General features: G+C 35.0%; 3 protein-coding genes across 8 annotated transcripts in view; 1 reads left to right on the plus strand and 2 right to left on the minus strand.

Annotated features, from left to right (window-relative positions):
* Nucleotides 1-569: 569 nt before the first annotated feature.
* On the minus strand, nt 570-1,553 carry LOC149076704 (uncharacterized). Its single transcript, XM_089242291.1, has one exon. The coding sequence runs from the start codon at nt 1,551-1,553 to the stop codon at nt 570-572; it is 984 nt and encodes a 327-aa protein (XP_089098417.1).
* Nucleotides 1,554-1,718: 165 nt separating this feature from the next.
* Nucleotides 1,719-3,653, minus strand: LOC149076705 (uncharacterized). Its single transcript, XM_089242293.1, has one exon. It carries the CDS (start codon nt 3,651-3,653, stop codon nt 1,719-1,721), a length of 1,935 nt encoding a protein of 644 aa, XP_089098419.1.
* Nucleotides 3,654-6,397: 2,744 nt separating this feature from the next.
* The window catches only part of BORCS7 (BLOC-1 related complex subunit 7), a 70,744-nt gene continuing 53,636 nt past the window's right edge, over nt 6,398-23,505 (plus strand). For 2 of the 6 annotated variants that reach the window (XM_089244328.1, XM_089244331.1), the window contains exons 1-3: nt 12,431-12,520; nt 13,204-13,279; nt 19,894-19,956. In XM_089244328.1, the coding sequence (XP_089100454.1) occupies nt 13,235-13,279; nt 19,894-19,956 (108 nt within the window). In that variant the 5' untranslated portion in view covers nt 12,431-12,520; nt 13,204-13,234. Of the gene's footprint in view, nt 6,650-9,011; nt 9,126-12,430; nt 12,521-13,203; nt 13,280-19,893; nt 19,957-23,505 lie in introns of those variants that run through there. The other 4 variants (XM_089244326.1, XM_089244327.1, XM_089244329.1 and 1 more) reach the window with 3 other exon arrangements.

Genomic DNA, 23,505 nt, shown 5'->3' on the forward strand with positions numbered 1-23,505 from the left:
AGGGAGGATCGTTACTGGGACCTTACCTTTTTCTTTCAGACCTTTGAGTTCTGGTTTGAACTCCTCACCTTGAATCGATTTCACGAGATGCAGCTCAGCATTATTGATTTCTTCAGCATCTAAAGGACTATATTTTTTCTTGTTTTTACAATTATTAAGAAACCTAAAAATGAAACTCAAAATACGAACAATCTTAATATACACATTACTAAGATTCAAAAAATCACTGATAAATGATCGAACTGAAACACTAAAAGTTTGTATATCACACATATTGTCACTCATACTGCAAATTTTGAATTCACGCTGAAAGTCATCTTGTATGACCGCTGACGGGATCGTTCTGTTTGGGTATTCACTGTCCATAAGAAACTTTGGACCGTTCCACCATAAAAAACTTTGTTCCAGTCTCTCTGGGGCTAGACCTCTGGAAATGAGATCTGCAGGATTTTCTTCGGATGAAACATGTCTCCATTGTTGCACAGTTGTTAGTTCCTGTATTGTAGCTACACGATTTGCCAAGAACGTTTTCAGAAGATATGGTTCTTTCTGGATCCAAGACAGCACAATCATAAAAGCTTCACTGAAGCTTTTATACTCTTCATCAACTTAGCTAGTAACACTGCCGCGCACAGTTCCAACCGCGGAATAGTTGTACGTTTGATTGGAGCTACTCTTGATTTGCTCGAAACCATTTTTACTCTCACGCGTCCGGTAGATGAAGTAGACTTGCAATAGATAACAGCCCCGTATGCAGATTCAGAGGCATCTGCAAACCCATGAATCTCGATCGTAGTTGGCTCAGATATCAAAATACATCTATCTATTTTTAGGTTATTTATAGACAGAAGAGATTCGATGAACTCGTGCCACTCTTGTGCCTCTTTTGCTGGAAGTGGATCATTCCAGTCAATTTTCAGAAGCCACAGTTTCTGCATGAAAATTTTTGCTTTTGATACCACAGGTCCTATCAATCCCAGTGGATCAAAAAGTCTTGCGATGGTAGATAGAACATTCCGTTTGGTGAATACTGCATTGCTGTCAGCTTTCACACTGAAAGAAAAGCAATCTTCACTTGGCTTCCAGGAAATTCCCAGAGCCTTTATTTCACTTGGGTCGGAAAAGCTATAATCACAATCTGAAAATAATTTTGGAATGAGCGCTGGATTATTTCCGCACAACTTATGCAGCTTCATGCCTGCAGTATTGAGGATGCCTATCAGTGGCTGTTGAAGCTCTTTCGCTTCCAGCAAGGTTGGTGCCCCGGATAGGACGTCATCCATATAAAAATCACTGGTTAGGACAGGAGCCGCTAGAGGAAAATTGTTTCCTTCATCCTGTGCGAGTTGTTTCAAGGTTCTCATGGCGAGAAAGGGTGCGCTCACTGTCCCGTAAGTTACAGTTGACAACTCATAAATTTTTATGGGCTCGTTCTTGCCTTCCTTCCACAAAATTCTTTGAAGGCTTTTTTGACTCGGATGAATTTTTATCATTCGGTACATCTTTTCGATGTCCGCTATGAAAGCAAACTCGTGTTTCCTAAATCGAATCATTATTGAAAAAAGATCCTCTTGGATCACTCCTCCGTTATACTGAAGAGAATTCAAAGAATTGTCCCTTGTGGTAATCGTGGAAGCATTAAAAACAGTTCGTAGTTTTGTAGTCGTTTTATCAGGACGGTATACACCGTGATGGGGCATGTAATATGTGACCATTGGCTATGTGGTGTGATTCACCTCACTCATATGCCCAAGTTCTAGATATTCTTTGAGAAAATCTTTGTATAATGCCTGATAAGTTTTGTCTCTCTCTAATCGATTCCACAGTGAGTTTAGTTGTTTTAACGCCATACTCTTGGACTCTCCAAGGCACCCGGGATCTTCCTTGAGAGGCATGGTGACTATATACTGCCCTTTATTGTCTCTCATATGAGTCTCCTCGTAATGGGTTTCACAAATTTCGTTTTCTTTTGATATTACTGGCTTTTCTCCAACACTTTCAATTTCCCAAAATTTTTGCATTGTTTTATTCAAGTTCTCTTGCTGAACTAGTCCACAATGTATTGTTTGTTTTTCTTTAGTGGATAATGCGCCACTTACAACGTACCCGAACACCGTATTTTGCAGAATTAAATCGGTGCCACTGGGAGTAATTTGTCCTGTCAATAATAGTTCATAAAATATTTCAGCTCCCAACAATATATCTATCTGTCCTGGTTTGTTAAATTCTGGATCAGCTAAATTTACGTCCCTCACCCCCTCAATAGACACTTCTAACTTTTGGGAGGGAGTGCTATTTGTTATTTTCTCCACTATCAAGAAGTCCAATTCCCTCTCATAGTCCTTTCTTTTATTAGCGAGAGAGGCTCTCACGCATCCCTTGATTGGCATTGACGCCCCGTTTAAGCAAGATACAAGATTTATTTTTTCTTTCTTCAACTCAAGTTTCTCTGCAAACTTTCTGGTTACAAAGTTCGACATAGAGCCCCCATCTAGCAGCGCTCTACCATTGTGGTATTGGCCATCCTTATCTTTCACAAGGCATCTCGCTGTACTAAGTAAAACTGTCTTTTTTTGTTTGTTTCCCATGCAGCTGGTGGCTGTTATGGGGTTGGCATTGTGCTGTTTCAGCGTCGTTATATTGCTCGGGGGAGAATCTGTCATCCCCGTTCTTCCTGCAGTAGCAGCAACAACAGTTTCTTCTTCGCGGGGGAAGTGCAGGGTCACATGGTGTCTTTTATTGCACTTGGGGCAAGAGAACCTTGACCTGCATTTTTTCACCCCATGGGAAGATGACAGACAATTGAAGCACAAATTATTACTTTTTACAATTTTAATTCTCTCGTCTACTGATTTGCTTCTGTAATCAGAACACTTGTACAATGCGTGAGTTTCAATTCCGCATTGTACGCATAATGAGTCTTTTGAATCCGAGAGAAACACCTTTGACACATTTTTATTATTTTTTAAGTGGAAATTTCCTCGCTGTTTTTGAAACCCACTATTGCTCTCAGTGAGAGATCTACCTCGTGAAGCAAAATATATGTCGCTCTCTTTAGCTAATTCAAGCGGTCGAAACCATTTTTCTCCTTGTCTCACACTAATATGAGAAGCAGTTTCTCTATCTAATGTCTCAAACAACTTATCTGCAACAATGAGGTCTTTTAATGTGTCAAAATCTGACACTCCTCTGAGCTTCAGATAGTAATCGAAACTCGTTTTTAACCTCGACGCAAATTGCACATGTGTTTCATTATTACGATGAGCCCTTCGAAAATTCTCTACACAAACCTGCGGTGTAGGCTCGTACTCTCGTAAAATAATTTCTTTTACCTTATCATAATTTGACAGTTCATCATCGCTTATGTGAGACAAAACGTTGGTTGCCTTTTCACCCAACAAATTCAATAAAATTTCTGACTTAAATTTCTCTGGCACTTTTTTTGTGTTAAATGCTCTTTCAAGTGATGTGAAGAAATACCCCCAACCTTCCGGCTGATTGGGTACTCTAACAGTTAGAGTTCTCACACTTTTTATGAGAGATTCAATTGTGTCTTCCTTTACTTCTGTTTTATTATGTTCAGTGCCGTCACAATTTAATTCTACACGTACTCTAACTAGCTCTAATTCTGTTTTGACGCGCTCTAATTTCATGCGTTCTAATTCAACCTCTCTTAGGTCCTCTGACTTTCTATCTGCTATTATTGTGGCTAGATAGTCTTTTACAAAGTCCGGATCTTTTACACATGTTTGATTTTGCAAAATAAGTTCTTTTAACTCACTCACCTTCGCATTCTCGATAACTTTTTCTCCAAGATCCTGAGCAACTTGGATCAAGTCCTGTTTTTTGGCTCCAGCGAACGTTTTGACGATGAAAGTTACGTATTCCGAATTATATTAGCACTACTCACAGTTCTTTCGTGGTCACACAAGAACTCAACGAATACAAACTCGCTCCACAGACGTCTTCTCCAATTTGAACGACATTTTTCACAGTTCTTTATCTAAGTATGAGACGGACCAGATGGACGATAACTCACTCGAAAGAAGTGGACTGTAAACACTTTTATTAATTTTACGATAATTTTAATTCACAAATATAACAAAAGAACTCGCACGAAATCCCGATCGAGGGAATCGTTGTACAATTGACCAGCTCGAGGTCCCAACTCATACTCACTCACACACACACTGACACACACTCATAAAAAACGCTTTTTCTCTCTCTCTCTATCTCTTTCCCTGGCAACGGGAGGGGAGCTCTCATCACCTTTTTTTCTTCTTCTTTTTTACTATTACTATTATTACGCAGCAACACATTGCATGAATTTTAATGAATTCCTTTTTGCTAGCTTGTATATGAGACGAAGACAATAAAGTGTATAAAGAATTGGTGTGAAGGGAGACACTTTTTTTTTTTTTGCTTCCTTTGGTTTCACTTACATAACTTTTTTTTTTATAGCATAGTCTATTGTGTCGCAATTGTAATAATTTGGAAACTGCTTCCCATTTACTTTTTTTTTTTTTTGCATTCATTATGATTCTATTCGTAATGCTACTTTCCGCAGTCTTCATTTTCCGGTCGCTTGTTGGCGATACATATTGGGTAATATTATTATTACCCTCTTTGAACGCTTCGTCACTCATAGTTCTCGTTTTGTTTAGCTGTCGGTCTTCAGGTTCATCCTGTCGATACTCATCTTGGGACTACACCTCATATTTCATCAAGGTGGTCTAGATTGTCCCCTAGACATGAAGAGTCTTGTTGTTTGTGGAAACCCTTCATACGTAGAGTGACCATACGTCCCGTATTTACCGGGATAGTCCCGCTATTTATATAGATATAATTATATAAATATATTTAGATAGTCATTCTGGTTTTTTTTTTTTTTTGGCCGTCCCGATTTTTCCCGTATTTTACACGAAGCCTACTTAAATATTTATTCTTTATTGAAATCAAAGATTGAAATTATTTTTCAATTCATAAGTTATATTATAATAATTGCAACTATGAGAATATAAATCTCCCATATTTGTCTTGGTTAGAGTGACTATACGTCCCGTATTTCCCAGGACAGTCCCGGTTTTTTCTGTATTTTTGGCCATCCCGACTTTTTGGTAAAAGTGTCCCGGTTTTCCCCGTATTTCACACGAACTCTACTTGAATTTTTATTGTTTAATAAAGTCAAAGATTGAAATTATTTTTCAACTCAAAAATTATATTGTGATAATTACAACTATAAATGAAAATATTAATCTCCCACATTTGTCTTGGAGAACAAATTATTTTTCGTGGAATTCATTTTAATCATTTATTCTTCGCAGTAATGCTTCATTTCCCGCCATTGTGACTTTTCCGTAACTTCAGCGATATTTGACAAGTTTGTTCGCTTTCAGCATCATTTTTGGTGGTAATAGGCGATGTCCCGTATTTGGAATCCCAATTTACCGTATTTCTCTCGAGGAAATATGGTCAGTCAACTCTTATGTCATTTGCGTTTTCTTTCTTATTATAGATTTTTTCTGGGCAGTATTTTGCTTACAGAAGTTTTGTGTTTGTGCTTTGTTGTTTTTTGCTTCAATTATTGTAATTGCCTTTGACTGTATTTAACTTTTTTTTTTCTGTATTACAGTGTTTGGTTTTGATTCATTCAATATTTTTGTTATTGTCATTATCTGTGTCTATGATTCTTTTTATGCTTTTGTTGTTGTCATCACCTGTGACAATGTGTTTGATTTTTGTTGTCATTCATCTTTGACAGTAATTTTTTTTGCTATGTTTATTGTTATTGACTGTTAATGCATAATTGATAGGCTTCTATTTTTATTCCAATTTCCTAGATGTTTTTGCTTTTGTCATAACCTTGGCATTCCTAAGCTGACCATATTTTCTCGAGAGAAATACGGGACATTGGGATTTCAAATACGGGGAAATACGGGACATCGCCAATTATTGCCAAAAATGACGCCAAAACCAAACAAAGTTGCCAAATATTGTTGAAATAACGGAGAAATCGCAATGGCGGGAAATGCAGCATTACTGCTCATTGCAGTGGATTAAAATGAATTCCACGAAAAAAAATTTTCACTAAGACAAATGTGGGAGATTCATATACTCATTTATAGTTGCAGTTATCATAATATAATTTATAAGTTGAAAATAATTTCAATCTTTGACTTCAATAAAGAATAAAAATTTAAGTAGGCTTCGTGCAAAATACGGGAAAAACCGGGACACTTTTGCTAAAAAGTCGGGACAACCAAAAAAACAGAAAATATCAGGACTGTCCCGGGAAATACGGGACGTATGGTCACCCTAGGCATTCCCCTTTTTTTTTTATGATCATTGATCAGGAGATGGTCATAGTAGCCAAAAGCCCTGTGTAATTATTATTGTATTGTATTTAGCCCGGAAAAATCATTGCATTGGGCCATAAATGCATAACGCCCTGAGTAGAATAATAAAGTCGAGTTGTATGGCTTATAAAATTTTGGTCTTGAAGTGAATGATGACACTGCCTAGCTCTGCATCTAGTGCTCGCAGTTTATTTACAGAATCAAGTGTGCGTTTAGCGGAAAGAATTCAAGTGAATGTTAACAGTGCTGGGTCCCTTGCACGTCAGATTGGTCAGGGTTCAAAGAGTAATGAGGTAGGTAAATTTTCAGGTATTTGATACATTTCATCCCCAATCGACAATTCCTTGTTACGAGAAAAAAAGTCGGCAAGTCCCTTATACCAGGGACAGGTTTGCGATTTTCGGCGCCAAACATGTCCGACGACCCCATCAAAAGTCGCCAAGGCCGTTAGACACATTACGGGCGCCGAAAAATAAAACCGCAAGCATAGAAAACAATATGAAAAATATCATGAAACACAGGAGAAATAGAAACGTAAATACTATAAAGAGCTGGATTGAGCGAGCATAAAAATAATTATAAATTAAAAACGTGGACTCCTGGAATCCAGGTTATAAACAACGGTCCTGCATGTTGTATAAATAGGGGGGAAAAAAGTCGCCGAAAATCGCAAACCTGTCCCTTATACCAAAGCTGTTCTTGCTAGGAACAGGAAAAAAACAACCAGCGTCACCTGGCTGTAGATTTTTATTAGAAATAACATTCTCTGGAACAAAGACAACCCAGCAGAACAACAAGAGAAAGAACAGCAGAATAACTCTGTTGATGGGCGTTTAACCGTTTTTTTCTCTTGCCTCACGAAAGTTCCGAAATTGCAATTTATGTCCGTGATAGGATGAAAATACTTGTAGTGAACCCATTTTGGTTCCCCCATTTTTTCTTTGCTAACATATACAGTGATACTTCAGTTTTCGTTGATAATCCGTTCGAAAATAATCAGTGAAATCTGAAACCGATGTAATTATTTCCATATGAATCAATGTAAATCCAATTCGTTCATTCTAGAAACTCCAAAATGATACCAAAAAACACAACTTATGGAAAATGAATATAGTGTTTAATACTAAAGACAATAAGAATTTAATATAAAATAAATATATAAGCATAATGTGAAGGAAAAAAGAACACTTAGTATGGCATTTACATTTTTACACTGTTCTGCAGACTCTTCTTGGCGTATGGAAGACGGTGAGGAGGAGTGAGAGAGAAGTGCAGATGGTATTGTTTGCGAGGGAAATCTGCCCTATGGACTTTAGGTATCAAGACACTCTTTGGGGTCACTTCCCTTGGTCTTTTGGCACTAGGACCAGCTTCAGAATCTGTGAACCCATGTCACACAAGAAAGCTGTTAGCTCTAAAGGGGTCTATTTCTGCCGCATCTTTAAGATTTGTATAAAAGAAGACATTATCATTAAACATGTTGCAGTCTTGTTCTTCAAATGGCTGCTGGCTCTGGAAACTTTCTTTAGTCCCATTTAATTGTTTAGCTAGACACGCCGGATTATGCTCAGACAACGAGAAACAATGCCACACTGAACAGGAGAACAGAAATTAGCAACGAGGTCACGTGAGCATGCTGACAAAAACTGAGATACAGTAAAACCTTGATAAGTCGTCACCTCAAGTTATCGAAAAATTATGACGACTTAAGCGGAGTTCCGTCAGTTTTAATGTGCGATGTTATGAAAATCGTATAAATTTAAAGTAATATGACATTTATTAAAGTATGAATAAAAATAACAATATTAATAAAATTTATAGATTTCGTAAGAAAAAATAATAGCAATTTTTTACTTCTTATTAAGTTATTGTGGTGAAATGGACTGTACACTTTGATTTATACTAGTAATTTTTAATTTAGACTAACAGAGCAACTGTTAGAAAAAGTAGCTTTTCTTCATAACTATTGCACGTTAATTTTACAAATACATCAAATTTAATTTCAGTGTTTGAATTCTTCATCAGTAGTTCATGATACAACTACAAAGTAATCTCAAACACTTTTGACTTGGTGGAGGAACTCTGGGCAGGGGAAAGTAAACAGAAGACCTCAACTTGGGAAAGAAAGTCTAATTTTTTTTCAACAAAGATATTTTGTTTAAATTTTAAGTCCTAAATTGGTAGAGTCCATGCTTTCTATGATTATTTATTATCTGTGCCCATTGCACTTTGACTTTAACTTGATTAATTTGATTCTTCGATTTACATAATTTTTGATTTCCTTGCACTGTATGTAATCTTTGACATATCAATAAATTTTAGTTTTGCCGGAATTTCAGTTTTGCCTGGGAGGGGGGGGGGGCGCGAAGTGCTTACGTTACTTCTTGCGACAGAGCTTGGGTGTCTCGCGGTTTGTCCAGTTTCTCCAGTGGAGCCCAGGGAAATGTGATCTAGCCTGAACAGTCTCCAACGTTCCAAAAACCTTAGTCGGCAAATGAACTTCCCCAGCGTAACTTTCATTTACTTAAGCTGTTCCGTTTGGGTATATAGGATTTTATGGTGACTTTTATGCATATAAAAATGCTGTTAACAAGCTCTTTTTTAATGGGAGCCATAAAAATAGTTGTTCCTATTTCTCATACTTTTTCATAGTGACGACTTAACCGAAATTAGTGACAAGTAAATGAGGGTTTAATAACATTGGGATGTATGAGAGCTGGAAAGGTCTGAAGAAAAATGACGACTTAACCGGAGTGACAACTTATCGGGGTGAGGACTTACGAGGTTTTACTGTATTAATTTTTTTTGTGTATGTACTGTCCTTGTATTGTATGTGTTACTGCCGAAGCCTGGCGAAAGCCTGACCATAAGGTGGTGTGACTTCTATTCCAGTTACTGCAGGGCTTTGGGTGAATATTAAAATTCTCCTTCATTTGTAGAAAACTCATTTATCACTTCTCTTTGAAGTTCCTAATGTGAGATGTGCACACGCCCGACTTGCTTCTCGTAATTCTATCACCAAACATGGCATAACTAGCATGAAGTATTGATGAACCACCTCTAGCATTTATTGACAGGGTATGAAAAAATCATGAATTTTTTAAAAAAAAGATTTTTTTCATTTAACTGTTTTTTATTTAAATTGGATTTTTTTTATATTTAAACTGACAGCTTACTAATTAAAACAAATCTTGTTAATCATTAACAATGCATATTTTCATATCACCTATTTTTTCACCTAATCTCTCAAATTTAATTTGGTATTAATTAATAAACTACAAACAAAAAATATGAACGTTAAAAATCTGTTTTTGTGACATGAAAAGTTGTTGATCCCAAATTAACTTCATGGATTAACCTTTTTCTCTGTTCAGAAAAGTGTTTTTATTCGTGAGAACTCTCCCCTCTTGAAAAGTGAATGCCTGGATGCAACTTGGCATAAAGAAACAAACAAAAACGTATACCAATTACCTCAGTGAAAACCGTGAACGGTTTACCTTCCAGTAAATATCGGAAGTGAATGATCGATGTAAGACTTGCTAAGAGTTCGCGATCATAAGCACTATCGCTTTTCTGTAAAATATCTGAGCGGCTGGCAACTATCATTGATTCGTTGTTGTACCACTGAGCCGATAGCTATGTTGCTGGCATCTGTCACGTGTGCGATTTGGGAATGGCCTTGGATGTGTCAATAAAACTGCCTCTCTAACAGCAAGTTTTGTGTCACCGAAAGCTGTAATGAGTTCTGGTGTCTATGTTATAGGTGTTTTGTCATGACGTAAACAATTTTGCAGTACTAGATGCAGTGGCAATTGTGTCGCCGCCACTTTTGGTAAAAATTGACAATGCTGGCAAATCAGTGAAGTTCTGCCTTGTTTTTGGGTCTCTGGTAAGAGTCAATGACATTGACCTTGGCTGGTAATGGTTTAATGCCTTGTGCATTGACTGAATGTCCGAGAAACTTGGTTGATCTGCAGGTGAACACACATTTGTCGATATTGATTTTTAGTCCATGTGGGCACAGACGTTTCAAAACCTCATGCACATGAGAAATGTACTCTTCAAAATTATAAGATGCAATTAAGTCCTCGCAATATTTTGTCTATATAGTGCTGGAATGTTTGCGCTGCGTTCCGCAAGCCGAAACTGAGGAAGTGAAATTTAGAGAGTCCAAAAGGAGTGCCTATAGCAGTGTTTGGTATATCAGAAGTGGACAATTGTATTTGATGATAAGCGTGTTTCAAGTCTGTAGTAGAGAAGATGCACTTACCGTGTAGATCCATAGAGAAATCCATAATTTTCCGAATGCTTTATTCTGTTAGGAACCATCTTCGTATTGAGAGCTCTATAGTTGTCACAGCATCTCCACGAACCATCAGATTTTTTTTTTTACCATGTGGAGGAATACTCACTATTTGTAGGGTGACATATACCCGTGCTAATCATTTTATCGAACTCTGCTTTGGCAGCTTACATCATCTCTGGCCCTAATCGACATGCTCTTGCATAAACCATTACTCCTGTACAGGGTTCAAGCTAGCAGGGTTCGTACGGTGCTTAAAAACTAGAGATGTAAGGTGAGAATATTCTCGGAGAATGAGAATATTCTCCTGGATGTAAAAATTAGAGAATAATCGAGAATATTCCTTTTTCTTTTAAATATTTTAAATTTTTTTACTAATTTTGTTTATATTGTGAAATATAAATCAGTTTTCATTGCCTAAAACATTTACAACAAAACAATTTTTGGTATAATCACCCCCCAACGACAACTTTTAGTTCGAGAATATTCTCCAGGTCAGGAGAGATTTTAAAAGTTTGGTTATAAAGATTTTAGAAACCATTAGATTAAAACCTTACAAAATTATTTTAAAATTAGATAAATTTTCAGAAATATGTTTAACACAAAAGAAATCAAACTAAAGGTGATTGATAAAGGAAGCTATTCTTATACAATCACCTTCATTCTAAGATACACAGAACTGTTGTTTTCTTCAGTGTGTATATACAGTTAAATTCTGTATCACTCACATTTCTTTAAAAGTTGTGTAATTCAGCCATGTTGGTTTAATTTTCTTGCTTTCAAACTTTAATACTGGGGTCTACAAACTTCAATATTCCCATTTTCTTGACAGGAATAGAGACAGGGACAGCGAAAATATTCTCTGTCCTCGTCTCTCTTAGAATATTCTCTCAAAGGACTATCATAAATAACTAGAGAATATTCTTATCAAAAATAATAATTCTCAAGTTATTTATCAAGATTATTTATTATAATACATGTTATTACATATATTCTTGATAATACTCTTTGGAAAGATTTCGGTAACTCAAGAATATTCTCATCAAGTAGAATATTCAAGAATAGCCTATTCTCTGGAAGGACTATTATTATATATAATAACTTCAAAATAATTCTTGTTATTTACTATGAGAATATTCTCCAGTAATTTATGAAAGTAGTCCCAGAGAATGTTCTCAAGGATATTGTATGCAACTATATATTATAAGTAATGGGTGAATATTCTCATCAAGAACTTATAAGAATATTCTCAAGTAATTTATAATATTAGTCCTACCAGAGAATATTCTCGAATATTCTCCTCAATGAGAATATTCTCCAAAAGATTATTCTCGAAAATTTTACATCTCTATTAAAAACTCCTTAAAAAATCATTAATTTTTTAATTTCCTTTTTAAGGGCCCTTAAAAACTTCTCAAAATCCTTCCAGCTGTTTCTAAAAAAATTTGACTTTTCCCCCCACCCTGGGGCTGAACTTTCCCCTTGTCCTTAGCGAGGTTTTTCTCCTTAAGCCTGTCGTTTGTCCTTAGTTACGGAAAGAGGGAAAAATTCTGTACTTTCCGCTCACCTTTCCTTAACTAAGGAACACGTTGCTTCCTTAGTTAAGGACAAAGGTGGCGCTAGTTAAAGAGTTGGAAGACCCTCTTGTCAAGCTTGAGGACAACCACATTTTTCGTAATGGCGGCAACGATGGAAGATATCGTCGATTCAAAAAATTCTTTTCGTGTTTTTCGATTCTATTAATGCTTGATATATGCATTTAAGATGCTGAAAGGAATTTAGGTTAACGAAAAAGTACAGTAAGGCGGCCATGCGAGGAGTTGAAGCCGAGATGAAGACAAGACTTGCTGTTGAGCGGAAGGTAAGTTAACGTGATGAAACCAAATCTTTTTTTCCTTAACATGAAATTTCACGCACTTTGCATGTTAATGTGCATAAAATTAGTCTAGGTTTTCGGGAGGGAAAAAAATCCTGCTGATCGCAAGATGATCTATGTATATAAGCTATATATATTTGTAAATAATAAATTCCCTCATAATAGGAATAACATGTATTATAGTAAAAATATATTATGTTTAGCATATCGATAATGTCATATCTTATATTTGTCTTATTAATGCTTATCTTTGAGCCGTCTTAATGACGTAAATAAGCTCAAGGCTCTCTAAGACTCATGAAAATGCCAAGGGTATATTTTGGGGGTAAAAGTTGACATGCAAACGGGATACACACGTGCAATGTGCAGAAACGCTTAAAAATAAAATGCATCCTAAAAAAACTACATGCCACCCATTCAGACCCCACTTCATATTTTTATTTAAAATATATTTTTTAATTGAATGTAAAAGGGGTGCTAAATTCTGTATATAATTTGCATACTTTCGTTAATTGCTGCTGCAGCTTCTACGTGTATCATGATTTAGAATTTTTTTAATGATTGCATGTATTACATAGCTTATAAGCAATTTATTAATGTATTGCATGAGTGATTAATTTTATGAGTACAAATTCAGTGGTATTAATGTTAATATTTTTGTACTACAGAGTATTGAGAGTTTGATGTATTCTCGAAGAGATGGCAACCAGAAATCTTGTAGGATTTTTGAAATTTTCTTTAAAGGTAAGTCTGGTTTTTAAACATTTTAATTGAAATTTTCCTATATCTCCGACCATTTATAATTTTGTAACATTGAAATCACATAGGAAATAACATTGTTATGTTAAGTGTAATTTAGTTGGTGGAATAATGTTTTGTCATTTTGGGTGAAATGCATGTGTTTTCAGTTTGAATGTGGAATAAAATTGAGAAAATAAATGTTTCTTCATGAATATTTTGACATGAAAAATTTATATTGTCAATTATATGTCTAAACATAATTTCAGTGTTTTCGCAAAACAATGTACATGAAATACTACTGCTTATATCAACTTGTTTTTCACACAGACTGTTGCTATAATATTGTTCTGTGCAATGAACTAGAAGTTTTGAAATACTATGTAAATTTTTGTGAGATATGACAGTTTACGTGAAAAAACTACATTTTTCGTTTAAAAAACCTTAATATTTTGAATTCAAAATCATGTAAATCATCAAAAAGTTTCAAAGCTATTGCTCAGATCCTAGTTAATTGAATATGCATATAGAACCCACTGAAAAAAAATTGATATCTTGTAAAGCTTTGTAAAGATCAGGTTTGGCGTAGACAAAAATAACGTAAATTGTAGTTTCTTAGAAAATGCATCTAAAGATTTCATTAAAAAATTGTTTCACATACACACTTTTAACATTGAGAATTCTTCACATTTATACATCAGGCCTTCCTTCATTTCAAATTTCTCTGACTTTCTTGCTGTTTTTTTTGGTTTTTTTTCTGGCTATTTTTGCCATCAGTGTTGCATGGTATCACAAACATCTCACACGCTCATCCTCCAACCCAGAGTAATACACTCCAATTCTTCATCAACTGGGATTCCTAGGTTTTTAAATACAGGCAATATATGCCTACATAGCCAGAATTAAAAATCAGAACTATAATACTTGTCCCCAACAGAATTGTTTGCATTCGATAAAAGTGCCCTTAGGCTATAAATTATCGAAATCACACTGTTGAAGATTTTGTTGGAGCTCTGCATCATACCTTGCAAGCACTTTGAAACACGAATTGTGCACAAAGACTCATGTATGTTGGTTTTATTATATTTATGTTGTCGCTAGAGAGGCCAGAAGTAATTTTGTGTCATTCATGTGCAGCTTTCTGATGCTTGCACCAACTGTCGGGTCCTCTTTGACATTGTACATGCATGTTCTTATCACTGCAGCAACAAAGAAAAAATGCAGCTGTAACTGCAGACTGCATATTATTTGAATTTCCCACATTGCTACGAATAGCAATACCATAGTAATTTTGTAGTTTATCAATAAATTAATCGGTTAATTTTCCTTTAACACTCAGTGGTTTCCATGGTTTTCTTGAGTCAACTCCAACCTTTTTCTGAACATGGCCAATGCATTCCAGTTTAGGAATTTTAGCTTTAGTTGCTAGGGCATAAACATATTATTCGTACGTGCTTGTACATAACACTTTCCAAGACATACCTATCGTGATAAATTCCCTAGAGAAATATGTATAACGTATATATGTGGTTCAGTAGTATAGTGAAACCTCAGTAATTTCACACTCTTATAGGGTCGAGAAAAATGTCCACTTAAGCAGGTGTCGAATTAGCAAGGTTTGATTTTACCTTACCTTCAATGATTTTTAAAAACTGTGTATGCATATGTACCTGAGTATAATTAAATATCCCACACATTCCATTATCTACAAATTCATAAAATCATTTGATCTGCAATTTTGTATGAAAATTTTCTTTATTGTAAATTTCTTGAATTAGGCAGAAAAAGCATATTTTGACTGCCGGGAGATCTTTTATTTCTGAATGAGCAGTGCAATTGTCCAAAATAAGCAAAACTTTCCTCTTCTCACTTGGAACATTTTCGTCTAGCTTTCCCAAAAATCTCCTGCTCAAAAGCTTCAGAAATCATTCACCCTACCCAAAGATATGAGAGAGAATCTTTGACACATAATCAATTGTTGAATAAACGTTGAAAAAAAAACAATTATTGAAACACAAGTGAGCAATTTTGTAAAATTTTTCGAACTAATCAACAAATGAACAATTTCTGGAAATTATGTATTAGGAAAATGTGTGAAGAATGTATATACGGATAAGTGGTAGTACTGGTAGTGTTCCATCACTGGATACATTGAAATATTATTGGTAACTATTTATAAAATGTTTTTTATGTTCTTTGCTGAAATGTGGGAGTTATAAACAAGAAGGCATTACATTCTTGTTGACGACATAGAACTTAGTGCTCATGAAGTGTGCAGATGAATTTAATCCATTAATTTCTCAAGCAAGTTGAACCTTTTTCATTTTTAACTATGGTATTTTTATGACACACACACACACAAAGCTCACAATATTCATTAATTTTTTCAATTTACACCCTCTCCCCTCCATTTCAGGTTAAATTGCTGAATAAAATGATAAGTGATGACCTATCAGTGCTGACTTGAAGTTGTTCATTTTCAACGAGTTTATTGATCAGCACATAGGCCTATATTCATACACAGCACGATCATGTATATGCTATTGTGTATGTGAAATTCTTTTGATAATACTGTACACACGTGTATCTAATAAATTTATTCATGAGCAGTGAATGGGTATTCTTTGTTTGTGATTGCAATTTGTAATTAGAAACAATGTGTGTGGATGTTACATTGTTGCAGTTTTTTTGTTGTAGTGAATTTGGAGTGAGAATCAGTTGGATAGAAAACGCATTCTAATAACTTGTGCACAAATATTACATTTTAATATATGTAATTAAATAGTTAACTTGTTTACTATGTTGCAGTACAGTGGGAGCCTTCCTAAGAAATCGCTGCGAAATACATTCCCCTAGTGAAAGATCTCACCGAAGAATATGTAGTTTTTTCCTAACTGAATATTGCAACGGCTATAATTGATAAACCTATCAAGTGGGATCCAATGTACTTGACATTTGTTTAGGAATATGAGAAGTAAATCTGAATATCTCTAACATTGGCATTGAATTCATAGACTTGAAAAATGTTCAACATATCTCTCCTTCCCCCCCCCCCCATATATATTTTACAAAACTTCAAAAATACAACCAATGGGACTATTGGTTGCATTTTTCAAGTTTTATAAAACTCATTTTATGTAAAACAAAAAACTCAACCAATAAGCATATTGGTTGAATCAGCTCGAATGTAACCTATACGCTTTATTTCTTGGACTTTTTAGTTTTTTATGAGAGGAATTTTATCAAACATTTATAGTGTAATACCGGCCTTAGAGGAGATATATTATACCTCATACCTCCCTTATTACGCCCTTTTATTAATTACCTCATGCCTCTAAGGTTTTTGCATCATAAAAGAAACTCAGCATTCTAATATTAAAAAAAATCAAAGTAATTGAGCTATTTCCCCTTTCACAATCTCTATAGTAAAAATTTTTTTATAAAAATATCGAATAATCTAAAAATTTAAATATTTTTGTGGTTATTTAGTTTTTCTTACAAAAACTAGTTAAAATGTAAAGAAAATAAAAAAATATATAATTTTCAGAAAAAAAGCAAGATATAATTCAAGATATTTAATGAAAAACCGTCTCTGAAAAAAAACCCATATATTCATATAAAACGTAAAAATTAATACATATGAAAGTAAGAGCAAATGTGCATGCTAATGCAAAAAAAAAAAAAAATGGAGGGAAAAAATACATGGAGGAAAGAATAACAGTAGGTGACGCGACAAGCGAGTCCGTTGGGAAAGCATGGGAAATCTGAGTTGCCAGATGAAGCCAGTGATCTCTCTATTAAAGGGACCAAGTAAGCCCAAACAAACCATGCTTTCCTATGAGAAACATCCCCATTTTTAAAAATCATTTAAAAATTTTCTTTTCACTTTAGGAACTATTTTTTTTCTGAAATTCTGTGGATATATTTATACAATTGAACGAGAGCTTTTACAATTTTAGTAGTTATTTGTTTTCAAATATTAATCTCAACAACATGGAACCTTTTGCAAAAATAACCAAATTTACCCATATCTTGTGCCACAAAATTTCTTCTCAGCATTTTAATTTTTAAAAAACTTTGTAAAAGCATGTAACACCTCATTGCTGAGAGAGAGAGACAATGTTAAAAGACACTTGAACAAGTGGTGTTTGAAAAAATGACTTTTTTTTTTTTTTGTGAAAAACATTATATTTGCAAAACATTAGCATATTATATATTACCTATCTAATGCTTTGGCATGCAATTTTGTTTCACTAACATCACTGACCCATATCAAAACTAATGAAATGAGAAGGAATTGTCTACACTTCTGTGGTACAACTCGTATTAATTCATGTTGCTGGGTTTCATTAGGAAAAAGAGATGTGCTTTATATATTTATACAAGGAACTTGTTTGGCAAAAATGGTTTTATTCATATTTATCTCTAACCCTTTTGTCTAATTGAAAGGAAAACAGCTTCAGAGGAAAAAAAGTTTTAAATATTTCACCTTTGTGAAGTAAGTATTCTCAGAACTTGGTTCATCGAAGTTAGATTTCAAATTTTGAATTATTTTAATTTTTTGCCTCTGGCACCAAGTATGGTAAAAACTATTTTTGCCCAGGGTGTAAAATCTTGCCAACCATGTTTCTTGTTTATTTCGATCAGTTGTTGATCGCAGTTAAAAATTTTAGTTGAGTTAATCAACACAATCCATTTGATTAAAATTTTTAATAAAAGTTTATAATTTAACTTGATTTATTTGACTAAACCAATTAAATATTTTAAATTTTGTTCCTTTACATAACATTTTGGATAAGTGATCGTATTTAAAAATATTTGAATCAATATTTTTCGACATGAGGAACCAAGTCGATTCAACGAAACTAGTAATGATTTCTAAAATTACTGATTAAAAAAAACCAAGTTAAGAAATTCCAGCATATGACAAGCATATTGTCCCCTCTAAATGCCAGAGACATGAATGTGCGAATTTTCACTTTCGGGTTTATAAGCTGGTTGGATCACATTGTTTTGCTAATTTCTGCCATAAACGTAAATTGTATCCCATATTGAAACACCTTTTTGTAAAACGTTTTAGTAGAACAACTTTCATAGAGTAACATTCAAAGGTCATTTTCGAAGTTCTAGAAATTTGCACATTCATGTTTCCAGTGAGGAAGGACAACATTAAAATAGCTTCGAGTGGGCAGCCTTTATTTCATAGTCTATTTCTATATTTGTTTAGATCCATTCAGTGGATAGCTACATGAAATGAATGAAATATATTTTTATAACATAAATTAATATTATATAATTACAAATACTACATTTGCTATGAATGAATAACATTTGAAAATATTCAATTAAAATTTGATTAAAGTTTTTTGATTAACTAGTTAAAAAATTTTAATTGATTCCCAGCTCTATTTATTTGCTTTATTATTTGGAATAATTATTTCTTTAGTCGAAACATAGCTTGCTTTATTTTAAACCAAGCACTACTCCTTTCTACCGCCATGGACAATTTAATACCCAGTGAGTTGTGCAAGAACTGTTAGTGTGTGTACCTAAGTCTCAGTGCATATATAGTGTAGGGTCTAGTTTTTCAGTGCTGTCATCTCTATATTTCAGAAATGAAGTGAGTGAAGTGTAATGATTAAATATTTGTACTGTGTAGGATGATGCAGATAACTTTCATTTACACCATGTCTGTGGTGAGACTGTTCAATGGGGAGATCGGCTCGCATTTGCTCCTCAAAGGTGGGAACCACAGAAAATCAACTTCAGCCAAAGACCTGGGGGACCTTTTAATCCCCTGTGGTGACAGGGGATTGAAACATAGCTACCTTGTTCTATTGTTGTAACTTTTTAATACTACCCAGGACTCCCACTTGTCCTACTTTTTCATCAAATCCTATCAACAAAATTTGTGTAATTGACTTTAATTGAGAAGGGAATCACTGATACACTGTCAAGTAATACAAATGTAGTAGATTGCAATTAAGGATTCTGCCAAAGCAGGAATTGTATAGTTTTTAAGTTAATTTGAGGAGGGGAGTGTATGTGGACCATTTGGTTCATTAATTTCTTCATTTGCTTGGTTTGAGGGTTCAACAAGTAGTCATCAAAAACTTCTGTCTGGATGGAAAAGATAATTTTGTATTTGCTACTTCATGGTCTTGGACAGTAACTAGCATTCATCATTCAACCTCTCATCACAATTCATCCTAGATCCTCAAAAAACAGTAGAAAAAAATTGCTTCTTTGGCCAAGGGTAGAGGATGCTATTTTTTACAATTAATTTTAGACATTTTTTTATTTTTGATATTTAATTTATTCCAGAATACATTTTTTACAATTAATTTTTTTATAGTTAATTATTAATCCTTTGATAACTTTTACCATATTTGTGGCTTGGTGATTAAATTGTTCTCCACATAATCTCTAATAATATAAGCTTGAATCATTTACTATTCTTTCAAGCTAGACTGGCTGTGTTTTCAAGATGCTAGTAACTTTTAGAAATGAATTAATGTGTATTTGTCACTCTGTTCAACTTATCACTTGCCTTTCTGTCATATAGTTTATATTTTGAGAAATATTGATTGTCTTTACTATCTCATTATTTTTTGGCACAGGTACTGATGCATTCAGCGAGAAATTTTGCTTTGCAAGAGTACACCATTGAAAATTCTGAAGCAGTGAGTATTAGAATCTTTAAGAGCTGACAATACTTTCTGATGATGGAAATGCCTTAATAGCTATATATATATGTGAGTAAAGAAGAGTGGTAAAACCTAGGTTTTACCAAATGCAGTTAGTAAAAGCTGACATTTCGTAACTTTAATGAAAATTACTAAAAAATTGCAAATTTCCTAATTTTCTTAAATTTGGAAGCTTTTGATTTATCAATCACAACGATCCTGATGCTAAGTAAGATCATAATTAATTAACTAATTAGTCATTCATATTAGTGAAAATTACTAAAATTGCGAATTTACTAATTTTCATAAATTTGAAAGCTTGTCATTTATTAATCTTTGCGATCCCGATGCTGATTTTTTTTTTCATTTCAATTTTTATTTCCGTACATGAATATTACAGTGCATTGATACGAGCATTGAACAATATAACAAAAAAACTGCACATGTACAGTAAATGATTACTGTACATGTGCATCATTCAAATTCGTAAAAATTAGTAAAATTGCAAAGTTTAATAAATTTGAAAAGATTTTATAGCCAGGCTCAGTGGGGGAGGGGAGGGGGTTGACAGTAGCAATCTGTAAAACAGTGGTGGCCATGGTTCGACATGCTCGCGTGATATAAATTAGAACTTGTCTTTGAATCACGTCCATCTCTGACATTTGCCAGGAACCGAGCAGAGGGGAGAAGAAAACCAGATGGGAGCCACAAGAGAAATCTTTCTATACAGTACAGTTCTGTAGAGTATTCTTCAGATTACGTTGGTATCCTCACTGCGCGTGCTAAAAACATTAGCTTGTTGGCGAAGCATATTCCTAAAATTTTGAGACCTTTTTTGGCAAACTTAATTCGTTCCTGGTTAATTTTTATAGTGGGACTCTTTTGCCTCTTGTTTTGCCAGAGAAATGATGATTTGGATTGTTCCACTTGCAAATCATTTTGTTGTAACCATTCGGAGATCTGTGTCAACACAGCGTTGGTAGAGGCTGTAATTTCAGTGGGTTCCTTAGCAGACACAAAGAGAAGGTAATCATCGGCAAAGGCTTAGGCTGTGACCCCCGGGGTGCACTGGAGTCAAAGTAATTACTCGAATGCAGTATTCCAAAAAACTGGTCCACTACATGAGCCCTGGGGGTAACCTTAAACCTACGTCTTGGATGCTGGTGCTGTACTTGTGTTAAGAGTTAAGGTGTGCACCAAGAAAATGTCCTACAAAATTTTTCTTAGCTGAAGGGGAATAGACATTCTTTGGAGGTTATCAGCTATTACCTCATGACGCACACAATTGAAAGTTCTCTTAATGCCGAGGGAGATAACGGTTGTGAGTAAATATTCCTTCCTCCTATTCTCAATCTGTTCCATTAGATGATGATGAAGAGCATAACCGGTGAGCGACCCATACGAAACCTAAATTGAAGAGGATGAAGGAGGCTGTCCTGCTCCACATAGTTAGGAGAATCTTTATATAAGAAGTTTTTCGAGCACCTTTCCCAAATTGGAGGTCAACGTAATGGGACGAATTATTTAAATTATCGGCTGTCGAATTGTGACTGAAATCTTTTAAGTGCGTTCCATAAGAACTGGAAGTAAAATACTTTTTAATTTTTTTTGCCTATAACTCTTAGTGAATCTCTTAAAGCTTTTCCCATCTTTTCTGAATCACCCTGTATTATTCAAAAGATCTCATGTTCCTCAAATAGTGGCTATGCAAGAGGGCTGTCCAGATGGTCGTTTTGGATCGGTATTGATGTACACACTTCTGGAAAAGGGCTTGCTAGATGTTGCTCTGCTATATCTTTTGGTGTGAGCTGAACTGCACTGGAAGTTGCATCTGCGTTCACCTGGGCCGAAATACTGCCTTATAGGGCATGCATACGCCGTAGTAGTTTGCGTGCAGAGCCTATTCCAGGAGCTGGATTTGGTTTGTGTTACTTCTCGTTTGAAAAGTGCTCAAGCCCTTCGAAAGGGGGCCGTAGTGTCACGGATATCCTGTCCAGTCTTCTTCATACTGTTTAGTTTTCTCTCGATGGCCCGTACTTGCCTTTTTTTGACGTTTGAGATCCTCCGTCCACCATTTGATACCCTTTGGCTATGAGTGGGTTGTTTTTACAATCTAAGATAGTCTTGCAGTTGATGTTTATTAATTCCAACAGTCTTGTAGCATGCTGCTGTAGCTGATTTTGATAGGTAATCTGTATCAGCTGCTCCTGAAATCTTTAAGTCGTTTTCAAGGGAGTATGCATGCGGTACTTTAATCTCCTTCGTGTGATGTGAAAACTTCTATGGTGTGGTTGGTAGAGAGTAAAGCGAATCCTTTCTAATATTGAGACAGATATATTTTTGAACTGAGCGCAACTCAGGTCTATCGCCATGAGTACTTTTTATTTACTACCTAGTAAGTTGTGCCGGAAGCCGATCGTCGCCAAATTTTGCACATATACCAAACAGGACCGGGATTGAACCGTAGGCTACTTTAAAAGTTTGTTAAGGTGCGAGTTAAGGTGCTCGGTGCACACCTTAACTCTTAACGTCGAGCGACAATGGTTCCTAGGCCCCAACAGTCACTTTTGGAATGTTTACGCTCACTTATGCTGTCCACTTGTTAATTTTTTCTTTCATGTGTTCTTCGGAGGCTTTAGCTAAGGTGTTTTCAACACATGGCCCACTGGCCACATGTGGCCTTCAAAGCTTTTTGCTGTGGTCCGCCAAAAAAATATTAGTTTCAAAATTTATGGAAATGCTTGGAAAACAACTTTTGAAAGAGAAAGGGTATTCGAGTGTATTCATCAAGGGAACTCCACCTGTGATAAGTTTTTATTTTTTATATTGTTCGTTATGGAAAAATTAGATTCGCATGTGAATGTGAAGTTGCAAACGAAAGAGGTATTGTGCTTGTTTTTGATATTATTTCAAATCCGTAGACAAGCTATCATTATGGAAGCAGTTATCGATGAAATCAAAAAGATTTGTTTCTATCTTTTTGAGTTGTTTGCTGAATAAAAACTGTGACATCTTTGCAAACTCTTTTACTGAATGCTAAAAAGTTATGATAAAATGCTGACAAATATGTGAGATGAATTTTCTTATTTCTAGTCGTTATCATCATCAAACCGGAACATTTTTACGAAAAAGTCGGCATAGCAAAAGTTACGTGAAAATACGGGAATGTTCCGGGAAATACAGGACGGTCCCAAGTAGGTCGCACTACTCATACCTCCCAGTTCCACTGCAAAAATGTCCCAAACAGAATTCAAGTCCATCCATTTAAGACTGGCACATTCTAAGAGGGAAAGAGAAGATTAATAAAACAGCATCTAGCTGAGCGTGTGTAGGGCCTTAATAGGGCCGGATTAAGATGTTTGGAGGCCCTGAAGCACTTGAATGGTTTTAGTTTTCCCCCCTCTCGCTAACGCTTTCATTTTCCTACTTGCAAAGGCTTTGATTATATAGCCGATGATGTTTACCGATGATTTGATGATGTTTCTCGCCACTATTACTACAAGGGTTTTGACAGCTGGAAGATAAATCCAGGAAAGAAAATTCAAG

This window comes from Pholcus phalangioides, unplaced genomic scaffold (genome assembly GCF_987345545.1).
Source record: "Pholcus phalangioides strain wild (caught in Gottingen) unplaced genomic scaffold, Ppha-v1.0 ptg000015l_1, whole genome shotgun sequence".
NCBI lineage: Eukaryota > Metazoa > Arthropoda > Arachnida > Araneae > Pholcidae > Pholcus > Pholcus phalangioides.